At 39.0% G+C, this 24,019-nt stretch overlaps 1 protein-coding gene across 1 annotated transcript in view; it reads right to left on the bottom strand.

Moving 5' to 3' along the window:
- The window catches only part of PIGG (phosphatidylinositol glycan anchor biosynthesis class G (EMM blood group)), an 81,294-nt gene that overhangs the window by 14,248 nt on the left and 43,027 nt on the right, over positions 1 to 24,019 (bottom strand). Inside the window, exons 10-11 of the mRNA XM_083353723.1 lie at positions 23,024 to 23,215; positions 14,481 to 14,790 (exon numbers count right to left, since the gene is read on the bottom strand). Coding sequence (XP_083209849.1) covers positions 14,481 to 14,790; positions 23,024 to 23,215 — 502 coding nt within the window. The remainder of the gene's footprint in view (positions 1 to 14,480; positions 14,791 to 23,023; positions 23,216 to 24,019) is intronic.

Raw genomic sequence — 24,019 nt, 5'->3', positions numbered from 1 at the left:
TAAGAGGACAATTTGATAAATTAATGGCAGATCAAGTGGCAACCAATCTGCGGTTTGCTAGGCACAATACTTTTTGCAACGCTAATAAACCAGGCAGATGGTTAGCCTATAGACTGAGGAAAAAACAAAGGGCCTCTAATATAGACAAGATTGAGTATAAAGGAAGGGTTGTGTTTCAACAGAATCTTATTAAGGATGCTTTTGTGGATTTTTATTCGAAATTATATACTAAAGAGGAAATTAATGTAAAAGATATTGATAAATATTTGGAGAATGCTAGCATCCCGGTTCTTACGCAAGCACAAAAAGAGGGGATTAATCAACTGATTACAGAAGAAGAAATTCTTATAGCAATTAAGGAACTGAAGGTCGATAAGGCGCCAGGCACGGATGGCTTGACTGCGGCCTTTTATAAAAATTTACAATTTGAGATGATAAAGCCGTTAAAGGAACTGTTTCAGACAATTCAGAGGGGGGGAAAGGTGCCACCGTCTTGGAAGACAGCTTTTATCTCTTTGATTCCGAAGGAAGACCAGGATGCTACTCAAGTTAAAAATTACAGACCGATATCGCTCTTAAATACAGATTATAAGATATTTGCTAAGGTTTTGGCTAATAGACTGATGAGGGTTCTGCAACAGGTGATTCATGGGGATCAAACGGGGTTTATTAGTGGTAGGCAAATGAAAAATAATGTGAGACATATAGTTGATGTGTTAGAGTTTTTGGAAAGGCACAACCAGATCTCTGCAGCGCTAATCTTTTTAGATGCTGAAAAGGCTTTTGATCAATTGAATTGGCAATTTTTGTTGAAAGTGTTAGATAAAATGGATTTTGGAGAAAATTTTTTACAGCCGATTAGGGCATTATATCAAAAACAAACTGCCCGAATTATAGTTAACAATAGCCTGACAGCAGCATGTAATATTGAGAAGGGCACAAGGCAAGGGTGTCCGTTATCGCCCTTGTTATTTGTGTTAACATTAGAGATACTATTGGTTAAGATTCGGAATTCGGAAAAAATTAAGGGGATAGAAGTTGGAGATCAGGACTATAGATTGAGAGCATTTGCAGATGATCTGGTTGTTACAGTGACCCAGCCAGAGAACTCTGTTGTGGACCTGATGGAGATAATAACACAATATGGGAATGTTTCTGGATTTAAAGTAAATACACAGAAAACTAAAATTTTGGCTAGAAATATGACAGTTTCACAGAAGGCTCTCTTAGAAGGATTAACTGGATTTGAGATTGTTAAAAGGGTTAAATATCTGGGGGTGATTTTGTCGCCCTCTAATACAAAGCTATATAAAAATAATTATGAAAAACTATGGGGGAAGATTCAAAAAGAACTGGAGAGCTGGCAAAAATTGCAACTGTCTTTGTTGGGACGGATTGCAGCAGTGAAAATGAATGTCCTGCCCAAATTTTTATTTTTGTTTCAAATGATACCGATTCTTAAGAAAGATTCCAACTTGGAGGAATGGCAGCGTGGTATCAATAAATTTGTGTGGGCAGGGAAAAAGCCACGAGTTAAACTTAAGATTATGCAGGACACTCGTGAGAGAGGTGGCCTTAAACTGCCTAATTTTAAATTATATTATGAAGCTGCTGCATTAGTAGGAATAAGCGATTGGATTAATTTGACGCAATTGAGGTTATTAAATCTTGAGGGCCATGATTTGTTGTTTGGCTGGCATGCATATTTGTTGTATGATAAGAAGGTAGATACTGTGTTTAGGATGCATATTTTAAGACAGGCATTGCTGAGAGTTTGGAAGAAGTATAGACATAAGCTAAGCAGCAAGATACCATTGTGGGCAATTCCAAAACACACAATAGAAAATATACATGCTGGTTTCAAACATGATGTGACTACGTACAAGGAAATTTTAAGCTTGGAAAGGAACGTTTGGTGTTTGAAATCATATAGCCTCTTGCGAGAAGAGAAGGTTGTTCAAACTTGGTTTCAATATATTCAATTACAGGCCAGGTGGAAAGAAGACCAGAAAAATGGATTTACAATGACTGATGAAAATTTGACAAAGCAGATTAGAAATCAGGGACCAGCACATATTAAACGGATATATCTTGCATTGATAGAGATTGACTCGGAAACAGAGCTTGTTAAGGATTGTATGATTAAATGGGCCCAAAACATCCAGGAAGTTATTACAATGGACACGTGGGAAAAGATTTGGGTGAGAAACGTAAAATTTACTCAAGCTCAAAATCTAAGAGAGAACTTTTACAAAATGTTTTATAGATGGCATCTAGATCCTAAAAAGCTTGCAAGTATGTATCCGAATTATCAGCCTAAATGTTGGAGGTGTGGTGATGAGGATGCAACATATTTTCACATATGGTGGACATGTAAGAAGGTTAAGGCTTTTTGGATAAAAATCTGGTGGAATATGCAGAAGATTTTTAAACAGAGGATAAAGTTTTGTCCGCAACTTTATTTGCTGGGAATAATTGCAGACGCTACAGTTGTGGACACCAAGCTGATGTTGAACTTAATTACGGCGGCAAGACTTTTGATAGGCCAATATTGGAAGAAAGAGGAGTTGCCGACCATAGAAGAGTGGACTTTAAAGGTTTCCGACCTGGCAGAGATGGCGAAGATTTCGGCCTATTTGAAAGATCATTCGCAAGAACGTTATATTATGGAATGGAGAAAATGGATTGAGTTTATCCAGAACAAGTATAGGGTTAAGAAGTTTTATGTAGCATTTGAATAAGTCTTCTTTCGTTTCTCTTTCTTTTTTTTATTCTAGTTTTTTATATATATTTAACATTGTTAAGGTGTGTTTTATCCTATATAAGCTAGAGTGTGATGGATTTTAGAACTTATAGTTGTTAGTATATGGTTGTTTATGATTGCCTTTTTATATATATATACCTTGTATTTAGCTCTGGGAAGTCGGGGGGGGAGGGGGGGTGGAGGGAGGGGGGGAGGGAGGGAGGCTGGGGGGAGGTAGGGGGGGTATAGGGAGAGGGAAGGGGGGTTTTTTAAAGGAAAACTGTATTTTAAAACTTTTCAATAAATAAAAAAAAATGATATGCATGTATCATTAGTATGGATGCCGTTTACAGGCCAATTGTAAGAGCAGGTAGCATACCTTTTATTAGAGACTTTGTTATTCCGATACTTGACCTTTTAATTATTATTTTTTTGCTACAAAATGCTGCCAAGAACCCACCTTCAAAGCATTACCCCTAGTCTCGAAAAAGTTGCCCACCCCAGAGTTATGGATTCAATAAACAGCAGTTCGGGGCTATTAAGAGAATTTGGCTCCAAACTATCTTGATGTTACATCTATCTCAATCTTTATTTCTATTTGCCTTGCACTGGCTCACACATGGAAGATGATAGGTAAAGACACAAAGGAGAATCTTAAGGATGATTCCGCAACTGTTCATGCTTAGTACTGTAGGATGGCAGAGGAAACTACGAAAATAATCCCTCAATCGTTAGCTCACTCTCTGTGGAAAATCAGCCATCAACAAAGACAGAGAACAATATTAAATATCAACGATTTTTTAAATTATTATTATTTTAAGGGAAGAAATTCTGTTCAATATTCAACAGAAGCCAATATATATATTTTAGGCATTTTGTTTTATTTAAAGACTGGCAAAGTTTAAATTGGAAGAAGGAAATTTTAGGTCTCCATTTGATTTCACAGAAAAGCTTGAGGGTAAATTATATGCTGTTCAGATATTACATTTTAAATATTAAAGCCATACCACGCCAATTCCATTTCCAGGAACATATACCGGCCTTCAACACTATAAACTGAGGAACACACACAAATCTTGTCTTCAGAAAAGATAAACTACCAGGAGGACAGGAGCAGCTGTCACAGAAAATCGATCTGCTATACCGCCACTAGTATCTTCGATCACAGGGGGCCTAAGTGGACAGATGCTGTCTTTAATGCATTGTATTAAAGGCAGGACATTAATTTTTAATAAAGAAACAGTTCTGTTATCAGTAGAACTAGGAAAAATGCCTACGCACACGACATTCTGGTAAAACACCCTTCTATTTTTCTCCCTGTTACTTTGGAGAACTATATCACCCCCAAGGGTATGGCCTCTGTGTATACACACACACAGAAACTCACACAGAGAGTCTCACAGCTTGACAGTTAAGACAGTACAAAACCTCTTGTGAGCCTTTTAAGAATAATGCACCCCTTTCTTTGCAAGACACCAGCTTATGATAACTGTCTGTGTCACATTTTTGCCTTCATGGAGAAATAAAGTACAAGCCACAACACCTACAGCATAAACAGGGCAGCTGTGTGTCTTGAGGAAAGCCCCGAGAGCTGATGCTTTTCACACATCATTTTCTAGCTACAATTGAGAAAGGACTTGATAACATACATACAGTACATATCTGTGTACACATATTCGCCTTCAGGGTGAAAGAAACTAAGAAATAGCAAGCCAAAGAAATTAAAGATACAAGATAAGAAAAAACAAAATACATCTAAAGCTAGCCCAAAGGTGTTTTTCCAAAAGGCAGTTTCGTTTTAAAGGGGGGGGGGTTGAAAATGTTTTGCTTCTCATCCAAAAAGCTTCTTTAGTCACCAAAGCAGCTTCTTGGATGAGAAAGTCATATGTTTTCAAAGAGCCTTGGTGGAGCAGTGGGCTAATGCCTCAAGTAACACCAGCTGCCTGCAATTATTGCAGGTTCGAGTCCCACCAGGCTCAAGGTTGACTCAGCCTTCCATCCTTCCCAGGTAGGTAAAATGAGGACCCAGATTGTCGGGGGCAATAAGCTGACTTTGTAATAATGCCGCTTGGGGGGGGGGGGGGCGAAAGCCCTAATAAGCAGGCATATACACAGAATGAAGGCTATTGCTAAGCACATTGGTTTGTGCTTAAAATTGTAAGCCGCCCTGAATCTTCGGAGAAGGGCAGGATATAAATGGGATTTAAAAAAAAAAGAGAAACAAACCAAGAACGTCCAATTGCCTTTTAGAAAAGCACCTTTGGGACAAACAAGACCTGGTGATTGAGAATCTCCATAGTCATTTCTAAAGCCAAGTCACACCAAGACCATTTGCACATGGTTCCAGAGTTTTTTCTTCTTCCACCATATTCATACAGCATTTCAGCATCATCCTTTGTTAAGCTTACATCTCTCTTTCTCAGGAAATTATCGCCTCCGTGGTATCAGAACTTTCCAATATTTCCATTATTTTCGACTCTCATTTTTTCTTTATATATTTTGTTTTAAATTCAACTCTCCTATGACCAAACCTCATGAATTTATTTGACGCTGCTCACTTAGCTTTTTGTTCGGCTCACTCATTCATCCTTAATCCTATCCATCCTTTTTTTTCCCCGTTTGCAGTAAGCATTCTGCTAATAAACACAAATACATCTATCTATCCTAGTTTTTTTGCTCTTTTTTGCGTGTAATTTAAAATCCTTCACTCTACTTCTGTGTAAGCATAACTACATTGATGTTTGAAACATTAAATTTCAGATCCTCCTCACTGCAGTATACTGTGGTGATGTTACCTCCCCATACAAATGTATCAAATCTCCAAGATCTGTTCCCCACCTACCCCCACCCCCAAAATTATGGACTGCTAAAGGTACCTTTGTAAGAAAACATTCACGACAAACTGAATTGATCCTGAATGAAACAGGGGGAAAGGCTCACTCAGGAATCTAAGGTCCGGTAAACCGAATTCAGTGACCATGTCTCAAAGATAGTGCGGCAAGCATGCTGAATCCAGTAGGGAGGGATAAATAATGTCACACGTATAGATTAATCTAAATATTCTTATATCGTGCTGTAATTTCCACTACGTCTGCCTCTTTCTTTTGTTTGCCTTTGCAATGTGAGATGCCAAACATATACAAGCCCAGGTCCTGTTGTTGCTGATGGCTGCTCCATAAAGGGTCAAAAGCTTTGTTGGAAGTCCAGTATTTATTTATTTATTTATTTATTTATTTATTTATTTATTTAAATTTCTGTACCGCCCTATTCCCGAAGGACTCAGGGCGGTTTACAGGGCAGCATAAAATACAATATAAAAGATGCGCTGTGTTATTGATTGCAAGGAGATAAAATTATCTTGAATCTTCAAAATGATTTCATTGCTCTGAGTGAGCCAGGTTTCGGCTACGGTAGTGGGGTGCCGTGACCCGGATCAGGAGCCTGAGACGAGAGGTGGCCCAATCACTCACAATCTGCTCCTGCCGCTTTGCAGGCTTGTCGTTTCGCCTCCCTTTCGCTTCTCCGATTCCGGAACCCATTTGAAGGTTCGCTTGGAGGAATTTTGATTTGGTCAGGGAAGTTTTTACTTTGGGAGATCCCTGCACAGTAAGGCTTCCAGTGATTAAAAGCACTACACGAGGCTCTGAGGGCGTGCGATGCACTGCTGAGGAGAGCCCACTGAAGGTGGGAATGGATCCCAGACAATCTCTACTGGAGATGAGAAATACGGGTTGAACTGGACTGGTCATTATGAGGAAAGAAGGGTGAGTGACTTGCACTTCAAAGTCTAATCCTGTTACCTGACTTCGAAGCGGAGTGAATATTAGACAGGACCGTGAGGGATTTCTTTAGGTAAGTATCTGTAACCAATATGTTTTGGGTTTGTACATATTTGCTTATGTACATTAGTTGCATATTTGCTGAAGGAAATGGGTGATCCGCAGATTGTGACATCTTAACAAAGACACAGCCCCAGAGATGATTTAGGATGCAAGTAAAGCTTTCGTGATATTTTATACAACATAACAGTAAACTATCCAATTTAAAAAGTCGAGAGAAAATACAAGCTCTTTGGGATGAGGTAAAAAGAAAAAAATTAGAGAAGCTTCCAGTTTTACCCAACAAAGTAAGCTTCTACACTGACCACTGTCTTTGTTAACAATAAGCAAAATGGAAATAAAAATGAATTATGCAAACCAAAAAAAGAGTCCGCAAACAAACCACTGAAATAGCTGACATATAAATTACAAAAAGAAAAAAGTTAATGTTAAAATTACAAGATGGAAATAATGTAAAAACACATAATGTAAACATGCAAAAATGTTTTATCAATATTACTCTAATAATTTATACAAAGGACAAGAAATTTCCCTGGAGAAAATGGTGAATATTTAAAGAAACAAAATTTACCAAAGGCTAGAGAGACATAAAATCAGACCATAAAGTCTGTGAAGTTAGAAAAAAAGACTAAAACAGAAAAGATGCCTGGATCAGGAGATTTACAGCTTCTTATTACAAATGTTTTGAGAATGAACTCTTGCAACCTTTACAAAATATGATGAATTCTATTTCATCCAGGAGAAAGAAGCTGGACAGCTGGAAAGAAGCTAATGTAGCATTAATACTTAAAGAGGGCCCAGATCTGATTTCTATAAACTATTGACTATTACTGAATAATGGTTACAAGTTGTTTCCAGTAGTTTTGGCTGGTAGGTTGAAAATACTTTTGAAGAACTTATTCATTAAGATCAATGGGGTGTTTTACCTAAAACACGGTTGAGGGTTAATACTAGAAATGTGTCAGACAGTTTGGAATATTTCTAGCAACATAATGAAAAACAAGCTACATTGATTTCCTTAGATGCAGAGGCAGCCTTTGACAATTTGAACTGTTTAAAATTTTGGAAAGAATATTATTAAATGGGTCAGCCTGACAGACTCAAGCCTCGGACCCTATCCAACAAGATGCAGTCCAGTGTCAAGAAAACTAAGGTCCTCCATCTGGGTAGGAAAAATTAGATGCATCGGTACAGGATAGGCAGTTCCTGGCTTCACAGTAGTTCCCAAGAGAGCAATCTAGATGTACTGGTGCACCACCACTTAAGCATGAGTCAGCAGTGTGCTGCGGTTACCAAAAAAGCCAATGCTGTCCTAGACTGCATTAAGAGAGGAAGAGCATCAAAATCATGGGCAGTGATAGTATTTGCTCTGACAGGCACCAGTGAGGCCACATTTGGAATACTAATAATACTAATACTTCTACTAATACTAATGCTACTACTACTACTACTACTACTACTACTACTACTACTACTAATAATAATAATAATAATAATAATAATAATAATAAAAAGAAGAAGAAGAAGAAGAAGAAGAAGTTGGAAGGGACCTTGGAGGTCATCTAGTCCAACCCCCTGATCAGGCAGGAAACCCTATACCATCTCAGGCAAATGGCTGTCCAGTCTCTTCTTAAAAACTTTCAGTGTTGGAGCATTCACCACTTCTGGAGGCAGGTTGTTCCACCGGTTAATTGTTCTAACTGTCAGGAAATTTCTCCTTAGTTCTAGGTTGCTTCTCTCCTTGACTAGTTTCCATCCTTTGCTTCTTGTCCTGCCTTCAGGCGCTTTGGAGAATAGCTTCGCTCCCTGTTCTTTGTGGCGGCCCCTGAGATACTGGAAGACTGCTATCATGTCACCCCTCACCCTTCTCTTCGTTAAACTACACATACCCAATTCCAGCAACCGTTCCCTATATGTTTTAGCCTCCAGTCCCCCAATCATCTTTGTTATTCTTCTCTATCCCCTTTCTAGAGTCTCGACATCTTTTTTACTATATTCAGTTCTGGTCACCCCAAAACAGAAAAGATGTTGAAGCCCTGGAAAGAGTGCACAGAAGAACATCAAAGATTTTAAAGGGATCTGGAGGCTAAATCCCATGAAGAAAAGCTAAATGAGCTAGATTTATTTATTTATTTATTTATTTATTTATTTATTTATTTATTTATTTATTTTTGGGACTTATATGCTGCCCTATCTCCCGAAGGACTCAGGGTGGCTAACAACAATACAAAAGTTAAAAGAAATTAAACAAACAGCCCCAAAATAAATTAACTAAACAATTAAAAATTAAAACATTTTAAAAACCCGTCGTCAATCCAGGTCAGCCTGATGAAAAAGGAGTGTTTTGAGGCCGCGGTGAAAGGACCGGAGATCCGGGGCCATCCGAAGCTCAAGGGGGAGTTGGTTCCACAGGGCTGGCGCTCCCACAGAGAAGGCCCTCCCCCTGGGGGTCGCCAGCCGACATTGTCTAGCCGACGGCACCCTGAGGAGGCCCTCTCTGTGTGAGCGCACTGGGCGATGGGAAGTCGTCCCCGGCAGCAGACGGTCCTGCAAATATCCCGGGCCTAGGCCATGTAGGGCTTTAAAGGTAAGTACCAGCACCTTAAATCACAACACAACAAACAGAAGATTGAGGGGAGATAGAATCCAATCTTCCAATACTTGAAGGGATGCCATAGGAAAGAGGGGCTGATTCATTCTCCATAAAATCTGAGGGTAGGACAAGAAGATCATCAAACGGAAATACAACCTGGAAATCAGGAACAATTCCCTAGCAGTAAGAACTATTAAGCAATGAACAGCTTGCTTCCAGAATAGAAGGACAGCCATTTGTTTGAGATGGGATGAGGACTCCTGTATTGGTCAGGGGGATGGACTAGAAGCCTCCAAGTTCCCTTCTAGCTCTATGATTCTATGATCATTTTACAACTCACAGAAAGCACAAATTGTTAATGGAGAATTAACAAAACCCTGTCAAGATACAAAAAGGGACAAGACAAAAATACCCTTTTGTCTCCACTCTTGTTGGTATTAATACCAACAAGAGAAAGAATTGCAAGATGGAATAAAGATTAAAAGAGGAAATTTATAAAGTAAGAGCATTTGCTGAACATGAATTTGAAGAAATATTAATGGAGGATTAAAATTATTTTTTATGCTAGATTTTAAAATTAATAATCAGAAGGAAAAAATGTTAACAAAAGTAATGAAATCAAAGGGTCAAATAGAACTGATGAAAAAAACTGGTTTTAAGATTGAGGGAAAAAATGAAACATTTGCTTAACACTACAACATTTATAAGGGACACGGTGGCTCAGTGGGTTAGGACGCTGAGCTTGTCGATCAGAAAATTGGCAGTTTGGCGGGTCGAATCCCAAGTGCCACGTAACAGAGTGAGCGCCTATTACTCGTCCCAGCTTCTGCCAACCTAGCAGTTTGAAAGCACGTAAAAATGCAAGTAGAAAAATAGGGACCACTATGGTGGGAAGGTAACAGCGTTCCGTGCGCCTTTGGCGTCTAGTCATGCCGGCCACATGACCACGGAGACGTCCTCGGACAAGCGCTGGCTCTTCAGCTTTGAAATGGAGATGAGCACTGGCCCCTAGAGTTGGAAACAACTAGCACAAATGTGCGGGGGAACCTTTACCTTTTAAAACATTTATGAATTTTATGTTATTTCAAAACAAGTATTCTAAGGCATGGAATAACATTAAAAAGGACAAGCTAAGATGGGAGAAACTATAAAAAATGAATGTTTTGCCTAGAATTATGTTTTTGTTTCACACAATACCTGTTTTGACAACTGGTATATCATTTAATTAATGGCAAAAAAGGGGTATCTAAATTTGTACGGCAAGAGAAAAAGCCATGAGTTAAAAATATGTTACAAAGTACAAAGGAAAGAGGAGAACTGGGTCTACCTGATCTGAAATTGTATTTTGCAGCTCATTGTTTGGTTTGGAGGAAAGAATGGCAATTGCTGAGAAATAAAAGACATTTAGAGTTAGAAAAACATGACCTGAGATTTGGGCGGCATGGACACTTGTGGTGCAATAAAGTCAAAGTTAATGTAGATTTCAAAAATCACTGTATTAGACATTGAGGATATGGAAAGATACAAATCCAGACCGTGCCTGAAAATATCTTTTTGACACTCAGCATAAGAAGCATTTTATAGACAAGAAATAATAAAGATACATAGACAGAGCAATGAAGAAACATTATGTGGCTGAAAAGACTGAAATACATGTACATTATGTTACAATCTTAGAGAGATGATTGGTGAAGATGACAAAACTTGCTGAAATGACTAAACTGTCTTGTTTGATTACAGAAAATCCAATATCTACATTTACTGATGCCTGGAAACTCCTTATGGACGTTTTGCTTAAAAAGGAAAAAAAATGAACTTGTGATTTATGCTCATGATGATTAGATAGATTACAGAGAGTCATGATGTAACCCTAGAGAGAAGTCAAAAAATAATATTGTACTTATATCTACCTTAAAGAAGATGAGAAAACACTTCTTTATATATTCTTCTATCTACATTTCTTCTTTCTTTACCTACACCTCTTCATTTTCCTTTGCACTTTTAGCTTTTTCTTTAACCTCTTTTTTTTCCTTTTCCTTTTTGGTTCTCTTTTCATTTGTATGCTTATTGTTACACTTCCAATTTTAAAAAAATCTCATGTAGAAAATACTACACAAAAACATTTCAAATACGATTATGTCAGATTACATTGCAGAAGATCTGTAACCAATCTCGGTGGATTTGTATGCACCCAAGTTCTTCTATGTTAAGAAGACTCGTTGTGGACGCCTTGCCGGAGAGCCTTTCAAAATCAATACCAGAAGCTATTTGTCATAGCAGGAAAGCCACTGCTAGAATATCATAAAGTGGAACCCTTGACATTAATATTCTGATCATAAACAAGAATCCTTTTTGCCAAAATTTCCCTGCACGTAGGAGGCAATAAGCCTGACAGAAAGCTTCATGCTAAGCACTGAAGTTTTATGAAGCTAGAACTCGATATAAAGGAATTACAGATTGCAGCATGTCGATGGTAGCAAAATAAGTGAAGAATTACAGAACTACAGGCTCAGAAGAGACTAACGCGCACACTAATTGGGCTATTAGCCACACCATTTTTCTCCTCTTCTTTGCCATCCATATTTCTTTCCTTTAACCTACATTAGGTTGGTATGTGCCATATAACTTTAACACTCTAGATTTTTATCTCTGAAGTGCAGAAAATAGGAAGGAAAAGATATAAGCAATGCTTTTTAATTAGCTAGATGTGTTCATTCATCTTCACCTCTAAAGAGATACTTATTTGTCACCAAAACACGTCTGGTTCATTAGCTAAGTACCCCAAGGAAAGATGTGGAGAAGTCAGTAATAGATTAAGTTATTAAATACCATATGAAAACATACATCTGTATGGATTAATGTATCAAATAAAAGGCATTGATAGCTGGAGGCAGAGACACAAAATATAGTACTTTAAAATTGTTTGGTTCCTTTTATTTCTAGACAAAAGCTGCTAAGGGTAACGGAGACTGACAATATTCTGAAAATTTAAAATTTAAACTGTACTACAAGAGTGTGACAGCATTATTTTTTTTCTAAATCTGTCAGTTTATTCTGAAATATCACTGCAATCCAATCATAAATGAAGAGAATTATGTTTTAAATACATGCAGCTAATATAACATATAAAGAGATTACTTCATTTAATGGGGAGGTAGACAGTATAAAATTGTGTTTTAGTTTTAAAATTTTAACTAGTGAAACTAGCAAATTTTATCTAGAAACAGTTTAGTTATATATTCCAAAGATATTGTCACATTTCAACATTTTCTACTCCAGAAAAGGATTATCTTCATTTTAGGATTTCCTAATGCAAACATTTCTTAAATTCTTATAGATTGAAAATAAATTAGTAACATTTGGCCAATTTAAGGGCCAAGCCTTTTTTTTAATGCTTCAAAAGCAGTTCTTGCCTAAAATCAAAGGGCTGATATAGTGCTACACTGATCATCCAATAATTTATACCTGCAGCCTGTCTTCAGTCTTCATTTAGATATAAATTTGGACAATTGGGAAATTAAATATAAACAGAGTATGTGGAAAGGCACTAGGAAAATAATAATTTTAACTTCAAGACAAAAGCTTTTTTAAATAGCACAAAAGCAATAGGCAATGGATTGTCTTTCCAGCCTCTTTTAGTTAGAGCATCACTTTCTCTAAAGACCAGATTTTTCCATGCCTTAATTATTTCTCAGATTACTACAATATAATCCATGTCCTTGAAAGGGCATTTAAAAGTTACATCCTGAAGGAAAATATAGCATTCAAAGTGGTTTTTCTGATGTAAAACAATAAATAACCAATCTTTATACACCACCACCAATTCATTGGTGGTTTACAATAGAAAGAGCCTTAAAATTAAAAAAATCAAGTTAAAAGCCAGAATATTAACAATGAATTAAAGGGAACGACTATTAAGGGACTGTCAAAAAAGATGCATTTTCAAGACTTTTTTTTTAAAAAAAAGCAAAGAAAACAATTATGCTGCTCAGTTCAACAAGGGATGCACCCAAAAACGTTGGAGCAGCTAATGTGAAAACTGTTCTAAGTTGCCATGAGACACATCTGTGACAATAACAGGTGAACTTTCTTACTAGGCCTCAGTGAGTGATAGGAGGAATCAGAGACCGTTCTCAAAATCCAAGGCACCTACGGCTTTAAAGGCAATTAACAATACTCTGTATCTCAGATGAAAGAAACTGGCACCAGGATAAAATGCCGTTTTTTGCTTGTTTCTTTTTTCCCCCCTAGAATCTGGCCTGGCTGCAAAATTCTGTATAATTGACATTTCTGGACTACATACAAAAACAGCCCTCCGAAGCACATTTCAGTCATTAGCTCAGAGATTATCCATATAGGTGCTGCAGTTTCAGAATCATTTTCTTTCAAGAACTGTTGGTTTCTCAAGTGAACCTGATTTTTTAAAAAATGCTTTGTCTGTTTCCTTAATTTAGGAAACAAAAGAGAGGTCTACATTTCATTTTCTACACCCCCGTAGAAGGACTGTGATCTCATCCCAAATAGGTAAATCTGTTATTTCTCTGAACAATGACCCTCAAATTAATTAATTTATTAAATTTATAAAACTGCCCATCTCACTGTCTGAGGTAACTCTAGTTAGCTTACAATATAGTAAAAAATCAAGACATTAAAACAATTATAAATATTAAAAATGGGTTGAAACTGTAAAAGAGTAAATACACACTACAGACTACAGAAATGAATATTTTTGCCCTATGGGTGTTCAGCTTTCATTTAAAATTCTTCCATGCCTTATAGACCACTAAATCAGTCTTACACCAACTACTTTGGCTTTAATTGGTTCCTGGGTACAATTTAAAGGGCTGCATATTTTAAACACGGCCTTTCCCAATAAAAAATTATCTAAAATGTTTTATCTTCATCAAAGGCTTTATGTGATTTAAAATGTTTGGAGTACAAGACATTTGTGAAACTCCATTCCAGATTAGTTAAAGGAAGAAAGCAGTACCTGAAGCTTCGTGGTCTACATGCTTTTGTCTGAGAGAATAGACAGGATATAAAAATGACTTGAAATAAACTACAGCTATTAGAGGTAATAAAACATATTGGCAAAAGTATCGAAATGTGAAGAGAATGTTGTATCAGATGATCTACTACTTTTTATTCAACTCTTTTCTCCAAAATAAGTGCTGTGATAATATTAGCTGCTAACAAAGATCAAAAGTGTTATCATCAGCATCTGAACTGATATTAGAAACTAGCTCCTTAATTTGCTTATATACCACTGCATGTTCTTTCTAAAGATTTGCAATTCTTGGCTTACCTGGAAAAAGAAAAATGCTTGTCCAAACCAATAATGCATGATAGTAACTTGAGCAGCATCAAACTCCAGTGGCTTCCAGATGTAGTTTCTCATCATGGTTTGAATGAATAGGCACAAGACCAAAACTGGCAAGTTATGAGGTCTGAACAAGAGAGCTGATAGCAGAACCAGCCCACTGTAGATTTCCCATAAACCTGTAAACTTGATCTTGGTATCCGTTGAAAAAAATAGAGATTTGAATAAATCTTTTGTGCCTGTGAAGATGATGCCAAGAACAAAGATGTAAACAAAACGTGCTTCAATTATGCCCCTAAAAAGAGACAATAAAAAAGACATAATGAAATCAACTTCTGACAATTCAAACATTTGTTTCTGGACATAATTTGCTAGAATGCAGAGAAAACATTAGCTCAAAACAAGTAGTGGCCATGTGCCATTACTGACGGTAAAACTCATCATGATCACATTATGCATCCCAACAAACAGAATTATACAATAATTTAAATGAAACAGAGTGATCCGGGCAGGAAAGTATCTTAAACCAGAATTCTGAAAAGAATGAGATTAATTCCATACATATTTATCTGAAACGAATGCAGTTAAAGCTTACTGTGCTATACTGTAAACTTAGCCAAAAAATACACAGCACTGTCAAATAAATATGTATGAAATTACCGTAGTTTCAGAAAGCGGATCGATACTTGAAAGCTCTGCTGAATTTCTCTCAGGAATAGTGGGGGGGGGGAAGTCTGTCAATTCAAAAGGTTTAAAAAGTAAAATATGAATCATTCTTAAGCATGCCACCACAACATCTGCCTTCACAACATTAATGTTCTATCAGATACATATATTAAACTAATATGTGTATATTCAAAATCCCAATCCAGAAAATAAAACATCATCTATACAGTTTAGCACATGAATGTGCTTAGGTGGGGAACAGGTGAGGATTTGAACTGGGGATTTTCTGTCCCAAAGCTCAGATTCAGACTTTTAGTTACTTTAACATCTTCTAAAACAGGCATGTCAAACTCGCGACGTCACATGACGTCACGCGACGTATCAGAACTTTTTCCCCATTGCCGGCAATGGGGTGGGCACGGTTTCATCGTGATGTGTCCGGCCCGTGGGCCGGCAGTTTGACACCCCTGCTCTAAAACAAAGTTTTTTTCCCACAGCAAAAAATGGGTAGGTCACTCCCTATATGAAACTGTTGCCATCATAGCTATAGAGTTGTTCCCACTGCGACATAATTTAACAGAGTTTAATGGTCCACTTGAATGCATATTTACTGAGGAAAAATTTCTACTGAACTCAACAGAACTTATTTCCAAATAAATACTTCAGTCAGCTGCAAGGCATCAAGAGCATGAGGGCTTATAATCATAAATCTGAACTAATCCTCTCTGTTACACACAATTTGGGGTTCTTAAAAGACATAAAAACCACATAATCCATAAAACCATACAGTATTAATAATAATTAATCCTACCACTTTCGGGATTTAAATAAGCCATTGTTAACAACAGTATTTTGCAGCCCAAGAGTTTCTATAATTCTTCAGAGTTAACCCCCAATATGTGACATAGAATAACATCATCACCCAAAAGCATCTTTAACTACAAGTGACTGATTGAAGCCATTCGGCATGCAAATATATGAGTAAAAGAAATTTTACATCTGAGGAGCCCAGTTTATTCGTGTATGCTACTATCTCCCCAATAAAGAGCAAAAAGATTACAAAAGTTCTTCATTTCCCCCATTCAGTAATTTTCTCTGGAAAACCCATTCTATAAGAGTATGGACTTATAAGTCAATCAAAAGTCCCAATAGATTCCTTCAAATGCCTCAAGAGGGGTCAAAAATAAAAGGAGAATGTGGTCGACTAATTCCCTTTATTCACTGGCCCTTGACAGAATGGAGACTTTGCATGCAACAAGGATGCATCAAAGACTTGAGTTGGAAACATCAATCCTGAATGAAAGAACAACACAATATACACAACTGATTGCTCCCAAAATCCTGGCAAGAAATATTAAGAACTCCAAAACAAAACAAAACAAAAAACCCAAACCTGCTAAATTCTTTTTTTTTAATTGAAAAGTTTTACAATACATTTTTAAATAGAAAAAACTCCCTCCTCCCCCTCCCCTCTCCCCAACCCTCCCCTCCCCTCCCCCCTCCCCGACTTCCCAGAGCTGAATACAGGGTATAGTGATACAAACATAAGCTAGAATATGCTAACAACAAAAATAAGACAATAAATTCTATCGCACTTTAACTCTCCATAGTCATAATTATATTACTAACAGATAACAAATAACTAATAATACATCATATAAAACCACTACTTATTCAAATGCTAAATGAAACTTTTTAGTCCCATATTTATTCTGAATATATTCAATCCATCTTCTCCATTCCACAATATATCTCTGTTGTGACTGTTCTTTCAAATATGCTGAAATCTTTGCCATTTCCGCCAAGTTAGAAACTTTCAAAGTCCACTCTTCTATAGTCGGCAGTTCCTCCTTCTTCCAATATTGCGCTACTAAAAGTCTTGCTGCCGTAATTAGATTCAACATCAACTTAGTGTCTATAACAGTAGTATCTGTAATAATACCCAATAAAAACAACTGCGGAGAAAACTTTATCCTTTTCTTAAATATCAATTTTAAATGTTCTGGAAGATCCTAAGACTTTCTTCTCTGCTGTATCTTCCCTACCATGATAAGAAGCAAGACAGAACTTACGGTAAGTGAATAAATAAAAACAAATGGCTATTTTTACTTCCAAATGTTTTTCTATCGCCAGCTTACATCAATATTCTGCCTCTGCATACTGTTTTTCATCACGATATTTTTTCTTCTTAAATCAATGGTTTTATACTCATATAGATATTTTAATAGATGCCACTAATCAGGAACAGTGTTAATAGTAGATTTCCTGCATTAAAGTTAATTCAGTGAAGAATTTAAAGAGAATCGCTGCAAGAAAAATAGTCTTGGACAAATCCATCAAACATCAATCAACACTTAAAAGCGGATCTCCAATCCATTATTTTTTTTCTTTTCATGCGCAACCCTAATAAAATAATTAACTGCCCTAAATCTCATCAGCTTCAAACTGACAGTCTGCCTAGAGATCACCATAATTGCTTATGGCATAAGCTCTTATTGAATTAGAGTCACCTTCATTAAGTGGAAGAAATAGATTTTAGTAAATCTTAATGACTTAATCTCAGATGCTGTTAAAACTTGAAATCATTATCATCATCCTTTCCTTATCTACATCTTTATCTTAATCCAGCACTTTTAAACAGAACTATTGGGATTTCATTTTAAAATTCAGAGCTGGGGGGTGGGGGGCTGGGGCGGGGGGGAATGGGAAGTAACTACTCCTGTGGCCAACGTTATATGATTATTGCAGTCCATGTCCATGTGTGTCCCAAGTATACCTTTACTCATTAAGTACATTTAAAGGGAATCTTGCAGTGAAGCATATGTTACATGAAAATGTTATGACCTGAAAGTTAACAGATTTGTTACAGGCCAATAGTGGCCTGTACAAGAGTTGGCACCGTGAGTTTTCTAATCTTGGGCTTCTCGTTAAATGCCAATCTAGTTTATTTATTTATTTATTGATGGGATTTATATCCCGCCCTATCTCCTGAAGGACTCAGGGCGGCTCACAATAAAACATATAATAAGTACATAAATCAAGATAAAATGAAAATTGAGAACATCAGTGCAATAAAAAATTAGAGAATTTTAAAATGAATTAAAAATACTAAATATAAATTAATTAAAATGCCTGTCAGTCTAGGTCAGCTTGGTGGAACAGGTGTGTTTTGAGGCCGCGGCGAAAGGATTGGAGGTTTTGGGCTATCCGAAGCTCAGGGGGGAGCTGATTCCATAGGGTTGGTGCTCCCACAGAGAAGGCCCTCCCCCTGGGGGTCGCCAGCCGACATTGCCTAGCTGACGGTACCCTGAGGAGGCCTTCTCTGTGTGAGCGTACTGGACGATGGGAATTGCCAACAATAATGAATAATCTTCCAAATGGAACACAGTGACCCAACAACATGCTTTTTTATCCTGACGGGTGGTGATTTTCTAAGATCATAAGGAACTATCTTCAAATTTCAACAGTCCGAAATATGCTGTATGTATATGCATTTTTTAAGAAGAAAACTTAGAAACTACCCCTTAATCAAAGAACAGGAGTTTAAATGACTCACAATACTCAAAAACTAAAAGTGGGGTGGTTCTTGAGATTTGATTATGTTGCATGGGAATACCTGGGACAGACATGTCAAACACAAGGCCCGGGGGCCGGATCCGGCCCGCAAAGTGGTTTCATGTGGCCCGTGAAGCCATCCTGGAAACAGGGAGGGAACGGCCCCCACTGCCTTGGCCCTGGCCCAGAGAACCTCAGATCTGTCCCACTCCTGCCCAGGCACCCATAGGCACCCTTGATGCGAACGAGGTAGAGCTGGCCATGCCCACCCACTAGGTCATACGCACTCTAGCCACGCCCACCCAGTAGGCCACGCCCACCCTGGCCATACCCACCCGGCCCCTTGAGGGCAACCACAATGCTGATGCGGCCCTCAATGAAATTGAGTTTGACACCCCTGACCTGGGATGAGACCTCGGATCCTACCTGAACTGTCCTAGGGAAATCTGTGTATATAGTATACAGCTGTCAGAATAGTTAAACACCAGGAGGCCTCCCGCAGGTCGCATCTTTTAAAAGTATAGAGTGACAGTAATTTTCCAATTTTCCTTTCTTGTTAAGTGCTGCTTTATCCATTTACAATGCAGCAGGTCCACTGATGGAACAGGCATCGTTAAACATTATGAACCAATCACAAACATGGTGCACCTCTCACATTCTTTCTGTACAACCTCCCGTTTGGGCGACAGCCACTGAAGCAAAACTATGCCAGCTTTGCATATCAAGCAAGGATTAGAAAGAAAAAAGATTTGCTATTTGAATTTCATTACAGTGCTTTACAAAGCACAGGCTTTGAGAAAAGTATTATTCAGGCTGACGCCATAAATCAAGCAGCCATAAATTACAATTTGAGGATAAATAACTACTCTATTTTCATTCTAGAAAGGTACTAGGAATCTAACCCAGTGCTATGTTCAAGAACACTTCTAGCTTGAAATCACAAATAGTTGCATACTTTACTGATCAAAGCAACCACTCTGATGAACTTTAAGAAGGCATATTACTAACAGGCCACAAATCTTAAACTACATGCAGCTATGAATGTACAGGAAGTGGTAATATTATGCTAGCAGTTATAAGGAAGAGTCACATTCCAAGATGCTTTTATAAATATCAACAGATATCATGTTTCCTCAAAAGTAAGACCCGGTCTTACTTTCTTTTGGGCTCTGAAGTAAACACTAGGATTTACTTTTGGGGAGGGCTTAATTTTTGCTGGTACCGGTAGACCGCGAGCGCGTGGGGGTGGGGCAAGTCCTGTGCATGGGGTGGAGAAGCAACACAGCGGCGAGAGTGTGGTGGCAGACCAGGTATGGTACCAGGGTGAAGATGGAATTGATTGACCTTTCCCTCCCACCACAAACTTATTTCGTTTCCCTGCACATGGTGGCAGTGGATCGTGAAGAAGAAATGACACAGGGCTGGGAGTCAGGTAAAGAAAGGGATGGGTGCTGATGGCAGGACGCCCGCCCTCTTCACCACCCTCCCTCCGAGCCTCCAGCGCTCCACCTGCCGCTTTGTTCGACCTGGCCATCCCCTCAGCACCCTTCCCATCGCCGCCCAGCACAATCAGCCCGGGGCTGCAGGGGTTGGCCTGGCATGGGAAGGGCATGTGTGCCCTGCCCAGCCTCTTCAACACCCTCCCTTCCCAAGCCTCCGGCGTTCCACCTGCCACCTCAGCGCCCTTTCCGCCACCGCCCAGCAAGGCCGCCCCAGGGCTGTGCTCAGAGTCTCCAGGAACTTCAGGGATCTGTATGTGCCTTTTTCACACCACTGTTTTTGCCGCCGCATCTGTATGCGGGTTTGCCTTGCTGTTTTTGGCGGTGTTTGGGGGGATGGTCTATCCCCATTCACAGCGTGGCCACTGTCCAATCACCATGCCGCCTCTCAAGAGGGTAGTGCCAGCTGCCAGTGTAGTGGCGGGAAAGGCAGAAGGCAATCCCGCCCACCAAATTAGCCTGGCCTGGGGGGAGGGGGAAACCAAGCAGCGCGAAAAGCAGCACTCAGAGCCTCCAGAAGCTGCAGGGATCCAGGCATGCCCTTTGAAGTCGTCCTCCTGCAACGCACAGCCTCACCCTGTAAGCAATCCGGGTTACCCAAGGTCAGGTTGGCTGTTCCAGGAGGCTCATCCCACATGTGCAGCAGAGCTGGATGATGGGAACGGGTCATGCCTACCGCAACGGCCAACCTGACCTCAGGCAAGCTGGATGCTTCATCTGTGAGGAGCCTGGCCTAAGCTTTCCTGAAGCTGATGGGAACTACGTATCATCACCTCTTGCAACGGCCAACCTGACCTCGGGCTAGCTGGATTGCTTCAGCTGCGAGGATCCTGTCCTAAGATTTCCTGAAGCTGATGGGAACTATGGCGTGCCACAGCTGGACAATTCAGCTGAGCTGCAAAATTAACTCACAGCAGTGGCACCGGCACAGGTAAGGTGGGGGGGGGAGCACACGATCCAGCCTGCCAAAAAAACTACGGTGGACAGGGATAAGTAGGGCTTACTTTTTGGTGTAGGGCTTATATTAACCCGAACATCCCAAAATAAGCTAGGTCTTATTTTATGGCTAGGTCGTATTTTCAGGGAAATATGGTATTAATTCCTACCAATCATTTCTTACAGAACAGCTAGCTGTAAACTCATGGAAACTTTAGGAAAATGTTTTCCCAAACTTTTTCCCCCAGCTATACCTACCATTGCCCTCTAACATTTAATTAGTTGCCTATAACAGATAACAAATAATCTGTGGGTATTTGCACATGTTTAAAGGCAGAATAATCTAGTTACTTTTTTCACATGGGTCCCCTTCTAATCTTGTTTTTCTCCTGTGGGTCTCCTGTCCAGGTCCCATTATTGGATATGAACATGGGACATTAATTGTGGGGTTTTTTTGGCATTCAAGGGACAGTATTTGCAATACTGTATAATAGAACTGGTGCTGCAGAACCTGAGGATAAATGATAGAAGAATGTTGCTGACTTGATCAAGTAAGTTCTCAAAAATATTTAGCCACTGGTGGGAACGGCATGCTTGAATTGATCCATGAGGTTCATCGCAATTTTAGCTGCTCTACGCAGCATTCCCTGCCTTCTATCCTGCCCATTTTGATATATGACTAAATGGGGGAAGAATTTATTATATTAATTTGAAGATGGTGGATAGGCAGCAAAGGCTGTAAAGAGCTCCTCCAAAAGCAAAAGTTTTTTTAAAAATTTTTTTAAATTTTTATTATATTAATTTATAGTGCAATCTTGTAGTGTTGTTTGGATTGGAGGGATTATAATAAGAAAATGAAATAAAGGGAGTATTAAAGTAGAAGTGGAGAGTTTGTACCTTGGAACTGAACTGGAATGGGATGATCTCACTAAGGTGACGTAAGTTCTTGTCATGTTAGGCGCAAACAACCAGACCCATAGGTGAATAATATTTTCTCATCAGGAGAATTTAAGATGCAGCACTTATAGTATAAAACCTACCTTTTAGAACAGGGCTGTCAAACTGCCGGCCCGCAGGCTGGTTGCATCATATGGAGGCAGCGCCCAGCCCAGCTCCGGCAATGAAAAAAAAAAGTTGAGATACATCATGACACGTCACGTGATGTGGTGAGTTTGACACCCATGCTTTGGAACAGTGGTGTCAAACTGCTGGCCCGCAGGCCGGACGCATCATCTGGAAGCCACGCCCACCCCATTGCCGGCAATGGCAAAACAGTGGTGATACGTCTCACGACATCACGTGATGTTGCGAGTTTGACATGTCTGCTTTAGAACGTTCCCCACACATTCTCTTTGGAAATAGAATCTAAAAATTTCTACCATGCCATTCTGGAGATGTTTGATCTCTATCCAGATCCTATGCAGCCCACAGGAATGACACAACAAAAAATGTATTGCTAGCCAAGAAAGAAAAGGCTTCATATTTGGTTTTGTGAGCCACCCAGAGGCAAGTGTCCAAATCCATTAAATGAATAAATAATTGCAGCAGCATAAGAAATCTCTCAGGCTTGCCTAAAATAAACTGCTAAAATGGGGGAAACCTGAGTTACCCAGAAACAGAATGACTGTTCTGTTGTAATATGCAAAACAAATTGCTAAGATCAAAACTCTCTAATTTTGAGCGTGCGTCTTTTGCATCGACACCTCACTGGCAGATTCCAGGGTTCTTGTCAAAACAGTGTAAACCACTCAAACCTAAAATCTGCCCACAACTCTTAGAAAACACGTGCACAAACCCACATAGTACTTATTTGTGATATTTCTTAGACCTCAAGGTGTTAAGTACATTTACATAGCTTGCTAATGAACTTACTTTGAAATTTCTTTTCTGTCTCGTTGCCATGGAAATTCCACATTTCCTATCGCTGCCCGGTAACTGTACACTCCCAAGAGTCCAAACGCCATTGCTATTTTCGAAACCAAAGAACATCTTCGATGAACAAGTACAAGGATCATAACCAGAGACACTGATGCCAGAAGAGAAAGTTCAGCTTTGTGTTCAGAGCTGTAAGACCAACAACAAATTCAATTAAATCTTTTTTTATATAAGGTTCACTTACAAGTTTTATTTTTCTCTTTCTTAGCAAGCGTCGATTCATTCGCTGATCAGAAAACCAGTAGACTTTTCTCACCACATCAGCTTTTGTAAAGTCTTTAGGCAGCATTTATTCTGCACCAAAATATCTGACATTTGACAATCCCATTCAAGGCATTTGTGTTGCCTCTTTCTAGAACCTTCGTATTCTTCATAAAGTCATTTGACTGAACGATGTGAGGATTTCATTTGCCTTTTGCAAAAGTCATTAGCTCAGCGGTGTTTCAAGCTTCTCATTTTCAGTGAGCACTTTCCACATTGCTTTTGACTCTCGGGAGCCTACAGGGTCTATAATTAGAATACTTCCTTTCAAAACCTACCAAAGAATTGGGACCCAGGTCCTTCAGCCAGTTGCTCATATTGCTGGAATTGGGTATGTCTAGTTTAATGAAGAGAAGGATGAAGGGTGACATGATAGCAATTCCAATATCTCAGGGGCTGCCACAAAGAAGAGGGATTCTCAAGCTATTCTCCAAAGCACCTGAAGGCAGGACAAGAGGCAATGGATAGAAACTAATCAAGGAGAGAAGCAACCTAGAACTAAGGATAAATTTCCTGACAGAACAATTTATCAGTGGAACAACCTGCCTCCAGAAGTTGTGAATGCTCCAACACTGGAAGTTTTTAGGAAGAAATTGGACAGCCATTTGTCTGAAATGGTATAGGGCAGGGGTGTCAAACTGCCGGCCCACAGGCCGGAGCGTCACGGAGAAA

This window comes from Vipera ursinii, assembly GCF_947247035.1.
Source record: "Vipera ursinii genome assembly, chromosome: 2".
NCBI lineage: Eukaryota > Metazoa > Chordata > Lepidosauria > Squamata > Viperidae > Vipera > Vipera ursinii.
The sequence above is the reverse complement of the archived record's forward strand: the minus strand, read 5'-3'. Positions and strand labels throughout refer to the sequence as shown.